We start from the raw sequence: 16,212 nt of genomic DNA, 5'->3' as shown, positions 1-16,212 counted from the left end.
CTTATGGGATGTGGGAATGCTGCTGGAATGCTTGTGGTGGAGCAGCAGGGGAGGGCAGAGGCAAACTGTATTAAAATTCAAATGCAGAAGAAACTGGGGAGAACAAATCAAGTGCCATGCCCTTTGGCTCCTCTCGGGAGCTGTGTGCTGTGGAATTCTCCTCTGTCTCCGGGGCGGTATCGACAGCCTCATCAGTGCTCCATCTCACGGGCTGGAGTGGTGCTGGGGTTAATCTGCTTCCAGTTGGGCTGTCCTTGGCTGGAAACATGTGAAGCGATGGCTTGTCTGAAGGAATAATAAACATTGTTTACTATTGGCACATTGGTGCCTTAAGGATCGAGATGTGTGTGCTCAGAAAGGCAATCCTGTGTCTGAAATATTAATGTGCTGCAAGAGCACATACTCTATTTAACAGAATAAATGCTATACTAGAAAGCAAGGAGCTGGAATGTTATGTTTCTACTCCCAGCTCCCTGTGTGAGATGCTGCAAGCATTTCCAGGATGGAGGAGTGGGAAGGATGTGCTTTAGCTGAAGGTAAAGGCTGCACAGGGCTGTTGTGTGCCAGGTTCTGCTGATGTCAGTGATCATGGAAGGGAATGTGACATTTGCTGGCCATGATCTCTGTCGTATGTTCTGCCACTGTTGCTGCTCACCTGCCGTGTTGTCCTGCTTTGGTGGCAGTGACATGGAAATCCTCCAGAGGATGAAGGAGGAGGGGACACTCTACTGCTGTTACCATGTCCTTCCCCACCGCTGCTGGAATCTGCTCTGCTGTGGTGATCACGGGTTTTTGTGGCTGCTCAGACATTACTGTTATCCTGAAGATTGTGCTGGTGTTGGATAGAAGAACCTTGGCTTGAGGAGAAAAAGCTAAAGAGGGCATATTTGTGTTGCAGAGATGACAAAGGTGCTGCTCTGTTCGTTTTGTGTGTACAGGCAGGCCTGCCATGGATATTCCCTGGCATTTTATGTTGTGGTAACTGCCCCAGTTAAAATATGGTGAAGAAAATGTGGTTACCCGTTGTGTATGAGGGAGATAGGTGAGTGCCAGGCTTTTAGGGCACAAGGCTCATACTTCTCTCTGCACACAGGGCAGCAGCAGCTGCTGCATCACGGTGAGAGCCAGTGGAGATGGGATGGGACTTTACAAGGCTCTATGCTACTGCTCTGTTGTCAACATTAATGGCTGAGCATTATTTTTAATGCACTCCCAGTGTCAAAATCTATTGCTAAACAGCAGCAACAGCAGAGAAGATGAAGCCCCGTGCACAGCTCCCTTCCCAGGTACCTCTGCACAGAGGCCTATTGCTCTCTAAAAATAGCTAAAGTTAAAAGGTCCTTCAGAGCAGCAGTAAAACACACTGGGAAAATGGGACCCCAGGGTTAGCAGTAGCGGAGAGGCATAAGGGATGTGACATTAAAGCTACTTGGAATGAAAGCAAAGAAAGGTTGCACTGGCTCACCCTGGCCAGTGTCCCTGGGAGACGAGTTCCTGCAGCTCTTGCCCTTCCGCAGCATTCCTCGCTGATCCTGCTGCACAGGAGGGCACCTCTCTGTTCCAGGTATATCCTGCCTGCCTTCAGTATTCAAACTCGCAGCCCATGTTTGGATTGGGGTTCTGGGTGTTTGGCAGCAGCTCTGGTGTGTGTTGTGACAGACCCGCCCCCGCGCGCTCGGGGCTGTCGGGCGCTCGGCGGTGACTGGCACCGGCGCGCTGCTGCGGGGATGCGTTCCGCACAAACCGGAGTGGGGATGCGGTGGGAGCATTCCATCCTGCTGCTGCTGTGGGGCTGCTGCTGGGCCTGCCCGTGTGCGCAGCAGTTTGTGTTAACTCCTCTGTTGCCTGCTGGTACTGGGGTGGGGGGCTGTACCCGCGGTGAAGCCCACCCACGCCTCGAACATCAGTCCCCAAGAGCAGCGTGGCCCAGGATGAGGGACCTGAGCTGCAGGTGAGCAGCAAGAATTTAGCTTCTTCAGAAGTTCCCAGCCTGCTCACTCTGTCCCTGCATCCCCTTTCCCTTGGCATGTTTACAGAATCCTAGAAGGAGTTGGGTTGGAAGGGACCTTTAAAGGTCTAGTCCAACCTCTACCAAGACCTTCAGCTCAATCAGGTGTAAAAATCCCATAATACCAACAGATTAAATGCATGGTTGCATTAGTGTAGGTATAAGGTAAGATCCACCTGCAGAAGAAATGTGAGAGGATGATGTAAGAAGGGACTGCCGGTGGGTTTAGGGAGGAGCAGGTGCCTGTGGTGCCCCAGGTGTGGGGGACAGGTGTTGGGTGGCAGCACCGTGAGAGCCAGGTGCTGAGCCCGGCTGCTCCTGCCATGCTGCTCTGGCAGCAGCCTCTAAGGAGAGTTATTTCCTCTCCACAGGGTACCCAGCAGTGTGTTGGACAAGAGATACTTTGACTACAGTCAAAACCAAAATAGGAAGCAGTAAAGTTAAAGATCACAGCAGAAATGGTGATTCCTGAGACAGAAAATTCATGCTCAGGATCTCCCCACTTGGAGTCAGCCTGGCCATCCAGGTGGAATGGTAGAAGGAATAAGCAGATATAAGGAAGTGGAGCTAGTGATTGTTTGGCTGAATAGATCCTCAGTAGTTGCCTTAATGTGTAAACAAATCAATGTCCGCACGAGTAATGTGCCTCTCTTTGCTTTGGAGCAGCCAGTTTGATGGGGGTGCAAATTCAGCTGAGCACTTGGGAATTGCAGACACATTTCTGTGTGCCCAGGAAGACAAAAGCATGAGTAGACACTTTTAAAAAAATTAACTCATGGAGGAAAAAGGGGAAGTTGGTAGAAATGACCATAAATTATAAATGAGGCTTTTCAAAAATTACAAAGGGAGAAAAAAGGACATTGGCATCCAGCAGTGTCTGGAATAACAGCCGGGGAGTTCAGCTCTGCAGCGAACCACAGGGATCTTGACAATGTTTGTTGTGTGGGTAGTAGAGGCAGAAAAGGGAAGGCATTTGCTGAAAATACTTCTCCTGTCTATTTAAAAAATGCAGAGGATGTTGTTATATCATAGAGGAAGAAATAGATTGGTTCCATTCCAGTAAAAATTTGGAAGGTTGTTAGGCAGCGATTACAAATTCCAGGATGATGTAGTTTAGGTCAGCAGGTCCAGGAATTCACAAGTGGGTGCTTGAAGTGTGCTGGCCACGTGCTGTGTGCACTGTTACTGCTGACCCTGTGGCGTGGGAAAGGGGAGGAAATTTCCAGGAGGAAGCGAGCACAGGGCCAGGCATGGCAGGGCCAGGGGTTCCGTGCGGGCAGCCGGAGCTGTCTGCCTTGGCACAGCTCCTGGGCACAGCATCTGGGGAAAGGGGCTGCAGAACCATGGAACTGGGCTTCTGCACAAGGTTTGGACAACTGGGCCAGCCAAAATAACTTTGTCTCTTTTGATGAGATTACGAGTAGTGCCAATACAGATAATAAAATTGGTGTAATCATGTGACCGCGTGTTGCGTGGCAATTTAATTAAGAAACTGCCAGCACACAAAAAAATCAACACAGTGTACACTAAAAGGATTAAAACCCAACCAATGGGCCCTCTGAAAAAGAATTTAATACAGACTAAGAGAAGCTGCAGCCATTTGGGCTGCCACGGTTCCTTCCTTCATCTCACACCTGTGTCTGTGCTTGGTGCTCCTCAATGAGGGGGGTCCCTGGCCTTTGGCTGGAGAAGGGGTCACAGACAAGGAGGAGCAGGAGAGGAAAGCTAAACTGCCCAAAACCATAAAGCTGGCAGCACGAGGATTGATGAAGGGATATATGGGGAATAGGGAAATGAGATTATGTGCTAGCACAGCCTGAGGGAAGCTGCAGAGATAGTTGATTTGAGCCTGATGACAGGAGACAGAAAGAGGGCCCTCACAAGCAAAGTGTTTCAGACTGCTGGATCAGCTTGAATCATGGTGTAAAGTGGGAGCAGTTCTGGGGCCATGGTGGGGTCTGAGATCCTCAGCTGGTGGGGGAGCTCCTGTGGTAGTTTCTGGGATCCCCGTCAAAGGAAGGAAATGGATGAATCTGACTCCATGTTCTTAGAAGGGACCCTGGGCAAACACAGAAGGAAGAGCTGTGTGTGTCTGTGCAGCCTGGCGACCCCCGGGCTGTAATGCCTCAGCTGGCAGCTTCTGGCTGTGAAGGAAGATGGGTCAGTCCTCCCCAGAGCTGCTGGTCCATCACAGAGGAGGGATGAGAAGCTCCTCCATCAAACAGGGATCAGGGCTGAGCGTCCCAAACCGACCCTGCAGGGACCTCGCTGCCTGCTCCAGGCACAGCGTGCTGCAAAACACAATTTATGCAAAATCAAATTGCATTTCATAGCACAATTTAGCTCTGATTTGCCCTTTTATGTTTTAGGGTTGAATTGCCAGAACTTTGCTGTCTCTGCCACGATCTTCTGTACCAGAGTAGATTTGACAGAGACAGAAATGATCCATTTATTTACTTTTATTGATGAGCCTTACAGTAGCAAATGAGCTTGCGATGCAGAACTCTGCAGCAGCTGTGTGAAAACAGACTCTGAGCTCCCTGCATAGTCAGGGCTGGTTTTCCAGCCTGCAGTATTAAACCAGACTTAGTGCCTTTAAAAGCTGCTGTCCCCACTAGAGACAGGAAAGTGAGAATGCCTTTGGTGTAGCACTTTGTACAGCTACAAAAGAAATATTCACGGGCACAGAAACACCCTTATTGCACCCAAAATGAGGTTGTGGTGGCTGTTGGAGCACAAGGCAGCCTGCTCATTCCGCACTGTGGATTTACAAATGTGGCAAGGTTTTGTCTTTCCTGCAGCTTGTGGATGCGGTGAGATGGGTCAGAATGGGAGCTGGAGGTGCCCTAATCCCAGTTCATCCCGGTTTTCTGGCTCCTGTTTGTGGTTCTTCCTTTGGCCCCCCCGTGTGTGTGGCACTTGCCCTCCTGGTGCCTTGAAAGCTGCAGGTTTTCAGCAGGGAGAGGATAACCCGCAGTGCTGTTTGCCAGCAGCACGCTAAGAATAATCACTGTGCTCCTGCCGTGCTCCTGCTGGCGTGTTGGGATGATAAATACACATGTAAATGTAGAAAATGCCAGAGATAAAATGGATGACAAATGGGCTGTGCTTCCTCTGCTCTGCAGGGAAGGAGAGGGAAGGAGATGCTCACCACATACACGCGGAGGCCAGGGATGATTTTAAGCTCCACTTTTATGATCATAAGATAATAAGGTTGCATAAGGAGCTGTGTGGTTTTAAATTATGCCAAACATAAGTCATTTCTTTGCCTTGGCTTTCACAAATCCAAAGAAAGGTGAGAGGTGATTTACAGAAGGCTGAAGCTTTGCTGTCTTTCAGGGCTGACATCTGGGCACCATTTATGGTCCAGCTGAGTGCCACGGAGCAGAACCGTAAAAATGATTCCTCTTAACATCTTTGCAGCTTACACACACCCAGCAACCCCTCCCAAATGTTTTGCCCTCTAAAAAAGAGCAGGCTGGGGCTGTGTGTGTGTGGGCATCGTGACGTGCTGGATGAAGCCAACCGAGGGAAGAGCCTCGTGACTCCGGGGAGGATGACTCGAGGGAGGCTGACTGCTCTGCGGGGCGTCAGTGCTCAGGCAAGAAATTAAACTGAAAAACTCTGGCCACGTTGCCTTTACAGCGTGTTTGCCTGGCCCTGTGTGGTGCAAGGCAAGCATCGCTTCAGGCAGGAAGCTGGGAGTGCAGCCAAGCACCAGGAGTGGCGTTGCACCTCTGTCCTGTGCATTTCAAACATCTATTTTGTCATTTTCTAATTACGCAGTCGCCGTCTGGTAGCTGGAGCTTTGGGGTTTCCTGCGCTTCTCTCTGACCATGGAAGGTCACATTTGCTAAATGCAGCAGGAAGACAAGCTGGGGACAGATATTTGACATTATTTGTCTTGACTGATTTGCTCCGTGGAAAAAATTATTGCACAGTCACATTTCTGCGTGCGAATACAAATATAGCTCCCTGCAAATTTAGCTCCAAGTTTATACCACAGGAAAAAGAATGTTCCAGAACATGCTAATGGTAATTTAATATTTTTAAATTGCAGCTCTGTGATGTGAAATTATAACATTACGATGCTGTTGTTCTCTGGGGCAGTTGGAAAGGGTGATTCAAAGGAAACATTTGCATGGTAACAGCTCCCCGTGTGTCTGCTGCCCATATGCTGGGTGCAGTTATTTTGTGGCTGCAGGCTTTTCCCCCCTGCATCTGGTAGCAGACAAGACCTGATGTAAGTCAGGGTTTTGGAGGTTTATGTCTGTGCTGCTGCTGTAGAAGCTTTAAAATCTTCCTGTAAGTCTTGCCAGTGCCAAGGATTTGCTTTGGCTGCTGCTGCTGGGGTCACCAGGGGATCTCCTGTCTCTTCTGACCCTCACCTGCCCGTGAGCTCCAGCTGTGCCCAAAGTCAGTGTGAAACCTGCTCGTGTCTCCCTCATGGGAGATTTTTTGCCCCTCTAATGTTTTATCATTCTAGAAGCGTAGGAGCTGTGGATTTGGTCTGTGTGTGTGCCTCTGACACTGCAGGATGCTGTTGTGTCTCTGGCTGAAGCTCAGTATCCCATCTTTCAATCTGCCCCCCCATGGAAATGGTCTGGTACAAATGCTGTCCTTCCCTGGCTGTCTGGTCCCTCTGTGTCCTGGAGGGCCTGAAGGCAGCAGGACTTGGAGAGGGGCCAGGGTGGGCCATTTCTTCTGCTAATGGCAGGTTACATCCCACAGCTCATTTCAGCTGGGTGCAGAGCTCTGTGAAAATCCTGAGAAGTGCAAATGCTCCTCACCTGGATCCCTCTGCCTTTTCTCCTCCAGTGGTGGATATGTGTGCCAGGGGGCTGTGAAATCTGGCTGTGCCTTGGTGTAGTGAGCCCAGCAACAGAGCCTCTCCCTCCTTGTAACTTCAGTTTCTTTTCTTTTTGCATTCCAGAGTCGGAAGCATGCCAGCAAAGTCCGTCTCTACTACATGCTGCACCCCGTCGATGGAGGCTGCCCGGCCAAAAAGCTCCGCTCAGAAAACGTGGGTACAATCCCAGTCTCTTGTTTATTCAGCTGCTTTGTGCATCACTGACTCTGGGCTACACCATTCTCTCCCTTACACAGATGATCAGGTGCCCAGAGGTAACATTTAGATTAGCTGAAATGCAAAGCTACTGGAAATAATTTCCGATAAACTGCACAAGAATTACGATGCGCATCAGCAACAGTAATTGCGTTTTTAGTTATTTAAATGTTCTTTCATAGGAAAAAAATATGCTGCTAGCAAGTACTCAGGGCTTGCTCCATTTCAGTGAGTGGTGGGTCTGCTAGTGAGCAGCTGGGGCAGGTGATGGGGCAATGCCTGTGGGAGGCTCATGCCTCCAGGCGTGGGGTGACAGCCACTCTGGGGTGCTGCTGGCAGTGGAGCAGCACTGGGGGCACTTCCAGACCCCTTCACCCAACTTCCAGCAGGTGACACCACTGTCAAGGGTGAGGGTCCCTGGGCAGACAGGAGGACTCACACCTGGGTGGTGCCTGGGAGCAGTGTGGGGTGGCAGTGGTGGCTGTGGAGCTGTGTGGGTACCCCTGGTGCCAAGTACAGAGCTGCTGTAGGTACAGCTGTGGGTACACCTGCCATGCAGTGCCATGCAGGACATCAGGGGATGCCAGTGGTGCCACTGCAGTGTCACAGCTGAAAACCCCTGGGGGGAGAAAGAGCACTGTCACCTCCCCAGGGCTCTGGGGACTCCTTGTTCTGGGAGTTGATGTGCTTCATCCAAAGGCTCCATGTTTGCTCCCAGTTTAAAGATTGGCCATTGGCTTCATCAGCTGTGTTCTAATAAACAAAGGAAGGAAAGGAACTGGACCAGCTCACAGCCATTTGTCAGGCAATAGATAGAAGAAGGCTGAATTTTTAAGAGATGGCTTCATGGGGAATTATTAATTTGGCTCCTTCCCACACACTGGGGTATGTGAGAGCTGCAGCGAGGTTCCCAGCGTGCAGCATCCAAACCAGTTCAGTGTGACTGGAGCTGAGTGCTGTTGATATTCACTGTGATAGCTTGTAATTAAAGGGAGAGGCACACAGGTTTTGCCCAAGGAATCTGAAAGCTCATTTACGTAGTAATTGAAACACTAGTGAACTTTTCTGTTGCACACAGGCCAGTTGCAGATGCAATCTGCCCCTCCACAGCAGGACCTTGCAGTGTTTTTATTGAGTTATTAATGGCAGTGTGGGCAGTGCAGTGGACAGGTGCATAAAGATGGGGAACAGGGTCCTCTGAGGGGTTTGATTACGTCTAACAAGGAGCCACATACTGCATGGGCACCTCAGCATGGGATGTGGAGGACAGAGAACCAATCAGACCTCAAATAAGTCAAAGTTGAACTATTTCCCATTGCTTTTGTGAAAGGCAACGTGGAGAAGGAATGTAGTTCTGTGTTTGCTGATGCTTTTGCCAAGGGCAGCCCTAGTGGGGGTGGATTAACACGTCCTCATGTTCTAGGTGAATGCTAGGCTAGGCCAGACCTAAATGCTAAAATTATTTGTGTTGTAAGAAATATAGCAGGGAAAATCTGCCAACATTTACAGCTCAGAGTAGGCCTGTTGCTGATCAGACATTATACAAGCCTTTGCATTTAGAGAGAACAGAACTATTTAGGATGTCTCTGATGCTGCACTGTGACATCCCTGCCATGTGCACATGCAGTGCAGTGCCCAATCCTAGCAGTGTCACTCAGGCCATGGCACAGCGACTTTAATGAGTATTAGAAACAATCAGTGGAAACCAATTAAATTTGTGTAAAATAGCTGCAGCTAAAAAGGGAATATTAGCCTTTTTTTTCCTCTGTTACATGGCAGGTATTAGAAAATTATTGTAAATAAAGTACAGATAGTTTTTAGTGTAAAAAGTTACCACCATCCCAAGGGCAGGCACTGTGCCACAACCGGATCCCAGCAGTCAGAGCAAGAATGTAACAGATAAGAAAAAATAAACAACCTTAAAAAGCAGAACTGGCGAATCTCGACTTCTTTTTTGGTCGCGGGGCTGGGAAAAAAAGAGACTTTCTAATACCTCAGGGTCATCTCAACCACAGAAACCCGAGAGTGGGTGGGTGCAGAGCACCCCCGGGGAGCTGCCCTGTGGCTCAGCTGAGGCATCCTAGGTGAGCAGCCCTGTGTTGCACAGCCCTGTCAGCGTGTCTTTCAGCAGGTGACAAAACACACCCGGATCAGCTTCCCCCCTGACCTCTTGGGTTTCAGGTAAAACAGCCCCTGACAAATGAGAAGGCATAATTACCCTTCAGGGCTGGATCAGCATGGAGCACCTCTGGCTCTGTGCAGGGGTTTGGTTGGGGATGATGCTAAGGGATGATCCAGACCTGGGTAAATGCTTAAAAACAGCAGAGCCCAAATGCCTGGTGGGTGGCACTTGGTGTGTAAAACTGGCTGTTAGGGAGCAGAGGGCTGTCATGCATGTGCACCCAGGGTTTGGGGACACCCCTGTCCTGCTGGTGGCTGAAGTCCTACCCACACATCAAGGTGCTCACCCAGAGTGAACCCAGCTGAGCTGCACAGCCACCTGTGGGTCAGCGTAAATGGGACCCTGAGCTCTGCATGAGGTATTGGAGGGCTCTTTGAGGGGGGCTTTAATCTTTTATTTTTAATTGCAGTCTAGCTGAGAAAGTAGGTTGAAAAGGAGAAAAATGTCACTGAAGAGCAGCCCTGGCAGAGGAAGAGACCCTGGTGCATTAACACCGAAGTGTATCAGCTTTTCAAACAAGCTCTGTTGGAGGCTCTTTATATGTTGCCACTGATGATCAATAGATACTGGAAATTCTCTACTCTGCTCTTAACTTTCAAGTGATTTCCCTTTGAAGGCATAAAATATCTTGAGAGAAAGCTATTTAAAAGAAGTGCAAATTACATTCAGAACAGTACTAATCACCTCTTGAGATTCCTCCCTAAGGTTTGATTTACAGTTATCAACAACAAAAAAGTGATGAAAATCAGTCATTTTTCTAAAAGTGGTTTTTTTGGGGGGAGGAAAAAATGACCTTCAGTGGTGGGTCAGGTGTCCACTCTGTGTTGGCTTCACCCAGGGCTGGTGTTGGATCCTGCAGTTCATATATTTCTCCCACATGCAGAGCGGGTTGTGCCCCCCAGTTGTGTGCTGTTTTTTTGGAGGGAGGAAAAAGTGACCTTCAGTGGTGGGTCAGGTGTCCACTCTGTGTTGGCTTCACCCAGGGCTGGTGTTGGATCCTGCAGTTCATATATTTCTCCCACATGCAGAGCAGGTTGTGTCCCCCCAGATGTTTTGGGGTCTCTTAAAAAAGTGCATCAGGAGGAAGCCCCGGTGTCAGATGGCAGCAAAAGCTCTGTGTGGCTCCCTCAGCCAGAGAGCAGGAGCAGAGGCTGAGGGAAGGGAGGCTCAGGAGCTCCATGGGACACAGGGACAGGCTGAGCTCCCCGTGCAGAGCACAGTGGAGGTGCTGGGGAGCTGGAGGTGTCCCCAAGCTGGACATGGCTGGGACAAGGCAGGAGCAAGGCTGGGAAAGATGAGGAAGGAAACCCCTTGGCAGCCATGGCTGAGCTCCATGGGACACAGGGACAGGCTGAGCTCCCCGTGCAGAGCACAGTGGAGGTGCTGGGGAGCTGGAGGGGTCCCCAAGCTGGACGTGGCTGGGAAAGATGAGGAAGGGAAACCCCTTGGCAGCCATGGCCTTGGATAACAACCTAGATTCCTCCTTCCTGTTCTTCTCTTCTCTCTGTGTGACTGTGCTTATACACTCTTTGTTTTGTCTGTGTTTTTGTCTCCACCCAGGGCAGTGATGGTGACTCAGTGGATAAGAACAAATGCTGCACGCTATGTAACATGTCCTTTACCTCAGCAGTGGTGGCAGAGTCACATTACCAAGGGAAAATCCATGCCAAAAGGTTAAAACTGTTGCTAGGGGAACAACCAGCACTGAAGGCCACAGGTAGGTGCAGAGGGGTGTGGGGGGCCGGGGCTTGGCCAAGGGGCTGCCTCGGTGTGTGAGGGCAGAAAATGGGAACAACGTGGAAAGCTGAGCGGTGGCAGCTGGCAGAAGCAGCTATTCATTTATGTTGCTGTCATAACAACCTTTAAAAAACTCCTGATGCTCATTACTGTCTGCTTTGTTTATGTAGATGAGGGGTTTATCAGCTGGGACTGGCCCTGGTGCCAGAGCCCTATCTCTGGTTCCACAGTTCCAAAGGGTTTTCTCAGTGGAGAACAGTGTCTCCACTGGGTGCAGATAGCCAAGCCTGGCTTTAATTATCAGCAGTTTAATTATCAGCTCAGCTAATATGTTTAATAAACCTTTGGTGTTGCTGTACAGTACAGAGCATCATCTGCTCTTACCACAGAGGGAAAGCCAGGCTTTAAAAACTCTTGGATAGATTGTTTCTTGATTTTTGCCCAGATGGGTTTTGTGCTTTCCTCCACAGTGATTCTAGTAATGCAGCCTATTAACTTTCACATTAAAAAAGTCAAATGTTGAAATTGGACAATTTAACCATCTTATTGTTTGCTTAATCATAAAGTCCCTAAAAACCACTAATAATCTGTGAAAAAAATTCCTCTGTGGTTATGGAAGCAGAAAATGCTTGAACAAAGCACTCACCTTTCTCCAAGAAGGATTGCTGGGCTGAGGTCCTGCAGACAGATGTGACCCAGAATTGCTGCCAGTGGCACTTCCTTCAGCACAAAATACAAATGGAGCTGTGTGTACTGGACCCTCCTAGCACGTAATTCCTAGATGTGATTAGATAACGGGGGCTGGCACTCTGTGTGTGTGGTTTTGTTGTCTTTTTAACTTCACAGACTGTAGATGCTGATACAGAGAGTATGACTTGTCCTTTGCCAGGGTGGGCTTGGGAGCTGTTGGCCCCTTTGCCTGAGGGAATGTGGGGAATTGTGTTAGGTGGTGATTTGCTCTGTTTAGCTGGCCATGCTGGGGCAGCAGTGTGTCCTGTGGAGGAGAAGGTAAAGCCATGGCAGCCTGGGGAAGCACCCCTGGGTCAGCCAGGAGGAAGGCTCTGAGCTGTCATGGTCATCCACAACTGGCTCATGTCTGAGCTGTCATGGTCACCCACAACTGGCTCATGTCTGAGCTGTCATGGTCACCCACAACTGGCTCATGTCTGAGCTGTCGTGGTCATCCACACCTTGCCCATGTCGGGCTCCTCGAGCTGTTCTTGCAGCTGGCACACAGCTGCAAGGGCACGGAGAGCAGCAGGGACTCAGCTTGGTGTTTGTGTGCCCAGGGCTTGATTGAGCCCCATCCCTTAGTGCAGCCTGCCAGCAGCTCCTCCCCTGGCACCAGAGGACCTGCCACAAGCCCTGGTACTCCTGGTGAGGTCCAGGTGAGCTGATGTTCACAGGAGGGCTGGATCTTGGAGCAGATTCCTGTGTTGTGTTGACAGTTTGGATTCACCCTTCAGCCGCAGGGCCTGGCCAAGGCAGGGCTTGCTAAGAGCTGCAGCCTTGCATTGTGGCTTTTGTCTCACTTTTTATTCATCTAGATCAGCCTCACGAGGCTCTAAGTGAGCTGTGCTGTGTGCTCTGGAGTGATGGGCTCTTCAGCCATCCTAATCACTGGGAAGCAGCAACTCAAGGACTCATCAGCTCTTACAGGCACTTGATCTGGAAGATGAAGCTGAGCTCAGGAATACATTAATAAGCACCTCCTTGCTCTCCAGGAGTTCTCAAAAATATGCCCTTTGGACACAGCATTTTTCTGGGCTTCCTACCCAGCAATTTTCACTGGATTTTTGTCCCAGTCCTCTGTGGCTGGCACTAGGGAGTGTTCAGTCTCTCAGAGAGAGCTTCAGAGACTCCACTGCTCGTGAGTCCTGAGAGCCAACCACGCACAGCCCTGAACGTGCTGGATGCTCCTGGGGAGGAGATTCTGCTGCTTGATATTCTGGGGTTTCTGTCTCATCAATCCCAAAGAAAATGACATCTATTCTTAGACCCTCATGGAGACCAACATTCTCCTTCACAGTTCCCATCCAGATGGAGCGCAGATGTCCCGTTCTCTGCTGGTGCTTGCAGGAGAAGAAGTGGCCCAACAGTCGGGTTTCTCACAAAAACCATGTCTCATCATGACAGGGAAATGTGATCTTTCCTGTTCTCTGCTGTACAAGGCTGTAGCCCTCAGAGGCTTCATGTCAGCACTATTGCAGATGAATTCCTCCAGTCATTTCCAGCATCCCCTGTCAGCTTGCATCCCATCATCACCACGAGCTACAAACCCAAGGATTGTGGGGGAATAGCTGCTGTCTTCATCAATCCAGGTGTGAGGACCTGCAGGCATCATTCCAGGAAAGTGGTGATGGCCCTGGCTTTGGGACATCAAAAGGGACTGAGCAAGTGGCTTTTTGGTTTGGGTGCTAGGATCTGTCCAGCAGCAGCTGGACTCTTAGTCCTGGATTTCTGGGATTTCTTTTGAGTTTCCCAGTGCCTCCTTGTTGTGGCTCACTTAACTTTCTTGTCCTCATGATGAGTTTCTGGAGTGTGCCAATGGAAGAAGTTGGGTGCCATTTAAATCCAGCTTGGAAAGAAAAGCTTTGGATGTGAGAAAGAAGTCAAACATTAGTTCATTGCCGGAGTGCTAAAGTGTTTCTAACTTTGTATTTTGCCTCTTGCAGCAAAGTAAGACTTTCTCACTTCCCTCCCACAGCGAAAGGGAACGTAAGGCAGACTGTCATGAGCTATTTAGCATTTTGAAATACTTGAAATAGTCAAACTCGCAGCTTTTATGTTTGTGTTTTAGATGGTGAAACATTTTTAACTTTTGACGTTTCGTGAGTGTTTATTATTAATTTCCATGTCGCTGCTCAGGGAATGATGGCATTTGCTGTTCTGTAGCAGTTATGTAGTGCATATCAAAATGATAAATTCACATTTGTGGAGAAGTCAACTTTCATCTATTTCTCTTTGGGAGAATTTGGTAGGCTTGGGATGCTTTCATTAATTGCCAGGCTGGGCTCAGCACAGCTTAGGACTGGTGGGGGTTGTCAGTGGGGCCTGAGGAATGTGGCTTTAAAGAGAATATTTTGTACTGTGAGTGTTAAGGGAAATCCTTGCCCGTGGCAGCCCCGTGTGATGCAGGTAGGGCATCTCTGCTGTGGAGCTGTAGCCCACGGTCCCATGGGAGCCAGGTGTGGATGTGGGCTGGGAGCTGGGCTGGGGTGGGCATGGGGGGCTCTGGTGCCATCCCCTGCAGCAGGAGTGCCAGTCCCCCTGGCACCTCCCTCCTGCATGGCATTTGGGGGAGCACAAGCCACCAGCCTCAGGGAGAGGGGCTCAGAGGCACAGCCAGGGGCTGAGAGCAGAGCTGCTTCTGTCAGGTTTCCTTAGTGAGCAGGAGATGGTAACTCCTGTGGACACCACCAGCTCCGCCAGCTTCAGCCTGCCTGGTCCCCCTCCGGCAGCAGCATGCATAGAAACAAGGAGAGATCTGGCCAAAAGATTGGATAGATTTAACTTTATAGCCTGGGGCTTGTGGAGCAGCGAGTCAGATCTGTCGCAGAGCTCCTGGGCTGCTGAAATTGCTGGTTGTTTGTAATGCTCCAAACTTCTCTGCAGCTCACTCTGGTTTACTGGGCTCACCAGGGCTGTTCCAAGTCCCTGTGGCATCACTGGGCTCTGGGCATGGACCCCTTCCTGCAGGGAGGCTCCTTGGGGCGTGCAGGAACACGTCTGCAAGAAGGCAGCTGTGCTTGCTTTTCGTGAGTCAAGCACGTGCAAAGTCTGTGTAACCCCAGTTTGAGCAGGAAATACTGCCATTCCCTGATTTTCTTCCTAATGACTGTGCTGGCCGCTGGCTTTGCTCTTTGCTCACCCTGGCAGTTCTGCTGCATGCACCTCGGAGGGGCTGGGCTGTGTCTCTCCTGCTGGAACCATAGAAAAGACTTTTTTTTAGGAGCAAAATCCAGCCAGACCCTGCCTGGCCCTGCCTGGAGCAGCTCTTCAGAGGCAGCATCATCACTGCTGGAACTCTGATACCTTGGCAGTCATCATCAAAAACAATAGAAGGTTATAAACCCCTGGAAATTGATAAGGTTGTAAGTAATGTTATATGTAAGATAGAATTTCCTTGAAAGGTGTCCCTTACTGAGCAGGTCAGCAGAAGATTTATAACAATATTAACTTTCCCAAGCCAGGGAGTCAATCACAGTGGGCTCCAGGCATAATTATATGTCTAAATATATCCCTGTGTTGCTGTTCCTGGTGGCAGACACTGAGGTGGGTTTGGCATTTGCTGCCCTGTGTGCTCATCAGGGCTCAGCTGGATCATCTTCTGATCAAAGACAGCCACCACACACCTCCAAATGTGCCTATTCCAGTACCATGGAGAGAGCAGGTTGTTAATTATTTAAAGAGCAGACATTTCATCTGGAAAAGAAAGGAAAGGGAAAGCCACATAAAAGGGAATTTTTCAATGAAGTGTGATAATTAAGTGCTAGTCATTTTATATTTTTGTATCCCAGTGTTACCTGAACTTTATTTTACTTGAGACTCTTTTTTCCATGGGTTTGTGACTTGTATTGTATGAAGTTGGGAAACTCTGTTGAACAAAGTGCATTCCATTATACAAAGACTAATTACTCACTTTTCTTTGGGATGATTTGGGGGTCATTTTTGTGTTCCTGGATGGGCTTTTTGATGAATCTGAAGGAAAATAGAATTAAATTAAGGTTGTGTGTTGTTGGTACCTGACAATTCACAATGTGAAGATCTTTGAAGGAAGGGACTGACTACTGAGTATTTTTTTTTCATCTGTGACAGTTTGCAATGACTGTGGCTTTCCCATTCTTTCTGAGACCAAATAAATTGAAAAATAAGAATCCTGAGATAATGATAAATATGTCTCTCTGTCCTGAGAAGGAGAGGGCTCTGCATGGTGTATTTATTCTCCACTGACGATTTTTCCTGGGAGTAGCAATTCAAGCAGGATAAGTTTAGCAAATTTAGTCAGAACAGTGATAAGACATATAATTGCACTGAGAGCATCCTCCTTCCCAGTTAGTGAAATGCAGAAAGCTGAGGAACAGTCCTGGGCTGTCCTTTCATGATACTTTTTTTAATGAGAAATGGTAACTTTCCTAGCAGCACCACCCAAAATATCCACCGGGACCCTGTAACTGTGTCACCATGATATTTTATGAAAATCCTTTCACTAGGATTTTC

At 49.1% G+C, this 16,212-nt stretch overlaps 1 protein-coding gene across 2 annotated transcripts in view; it reads left to right on the top strand.

Annotated features, from left to right (window-relative positions):
* ZMAT4 (zinc finger matrin-type 4) overlaps positions 1–16,212 on the top strand; it is a 56,583-nt gene that overhangs the window by 28,366 nt on the left and 12,005 nt on the right. For both annotated transcript variants that reach the window (XM_041478432.1, XM_041478423.1), the window contains 2 exons: positions 6,942–7,031; positions 10,816–10,972. In XM_041478432.1, the coding sequence (XP_041334366.1) occupies positions 6,942–7,031; positions 10,816–10,972 (247 nt within the window). The remainder of the gene's footprint in view (positions 1–6,941; positions 7,032–10,815; positions 10,973–16,212) is intronic.

This window comes from Pyrgilauda ruficollis, unplaced genomic scaffold, assembly GCF_017590135.1.
Source record: "Pyrgilauda ruficollis isolate IOZ18807 unplaced genomic scaffold, ASM1759013v1 scaffold113, whole genome shotgun sequence".
Taxonomy (NCBI): domain Eukaryota; kingdom Metazoa; phylum Chordata; class Aves; order Passeriformes; family Passeridae; genus Pyrgilauda; species Pyrgilauda ruficollis.
This window is presented reverse-complemented; position numbering and strand designations above follow the sequence as displayed.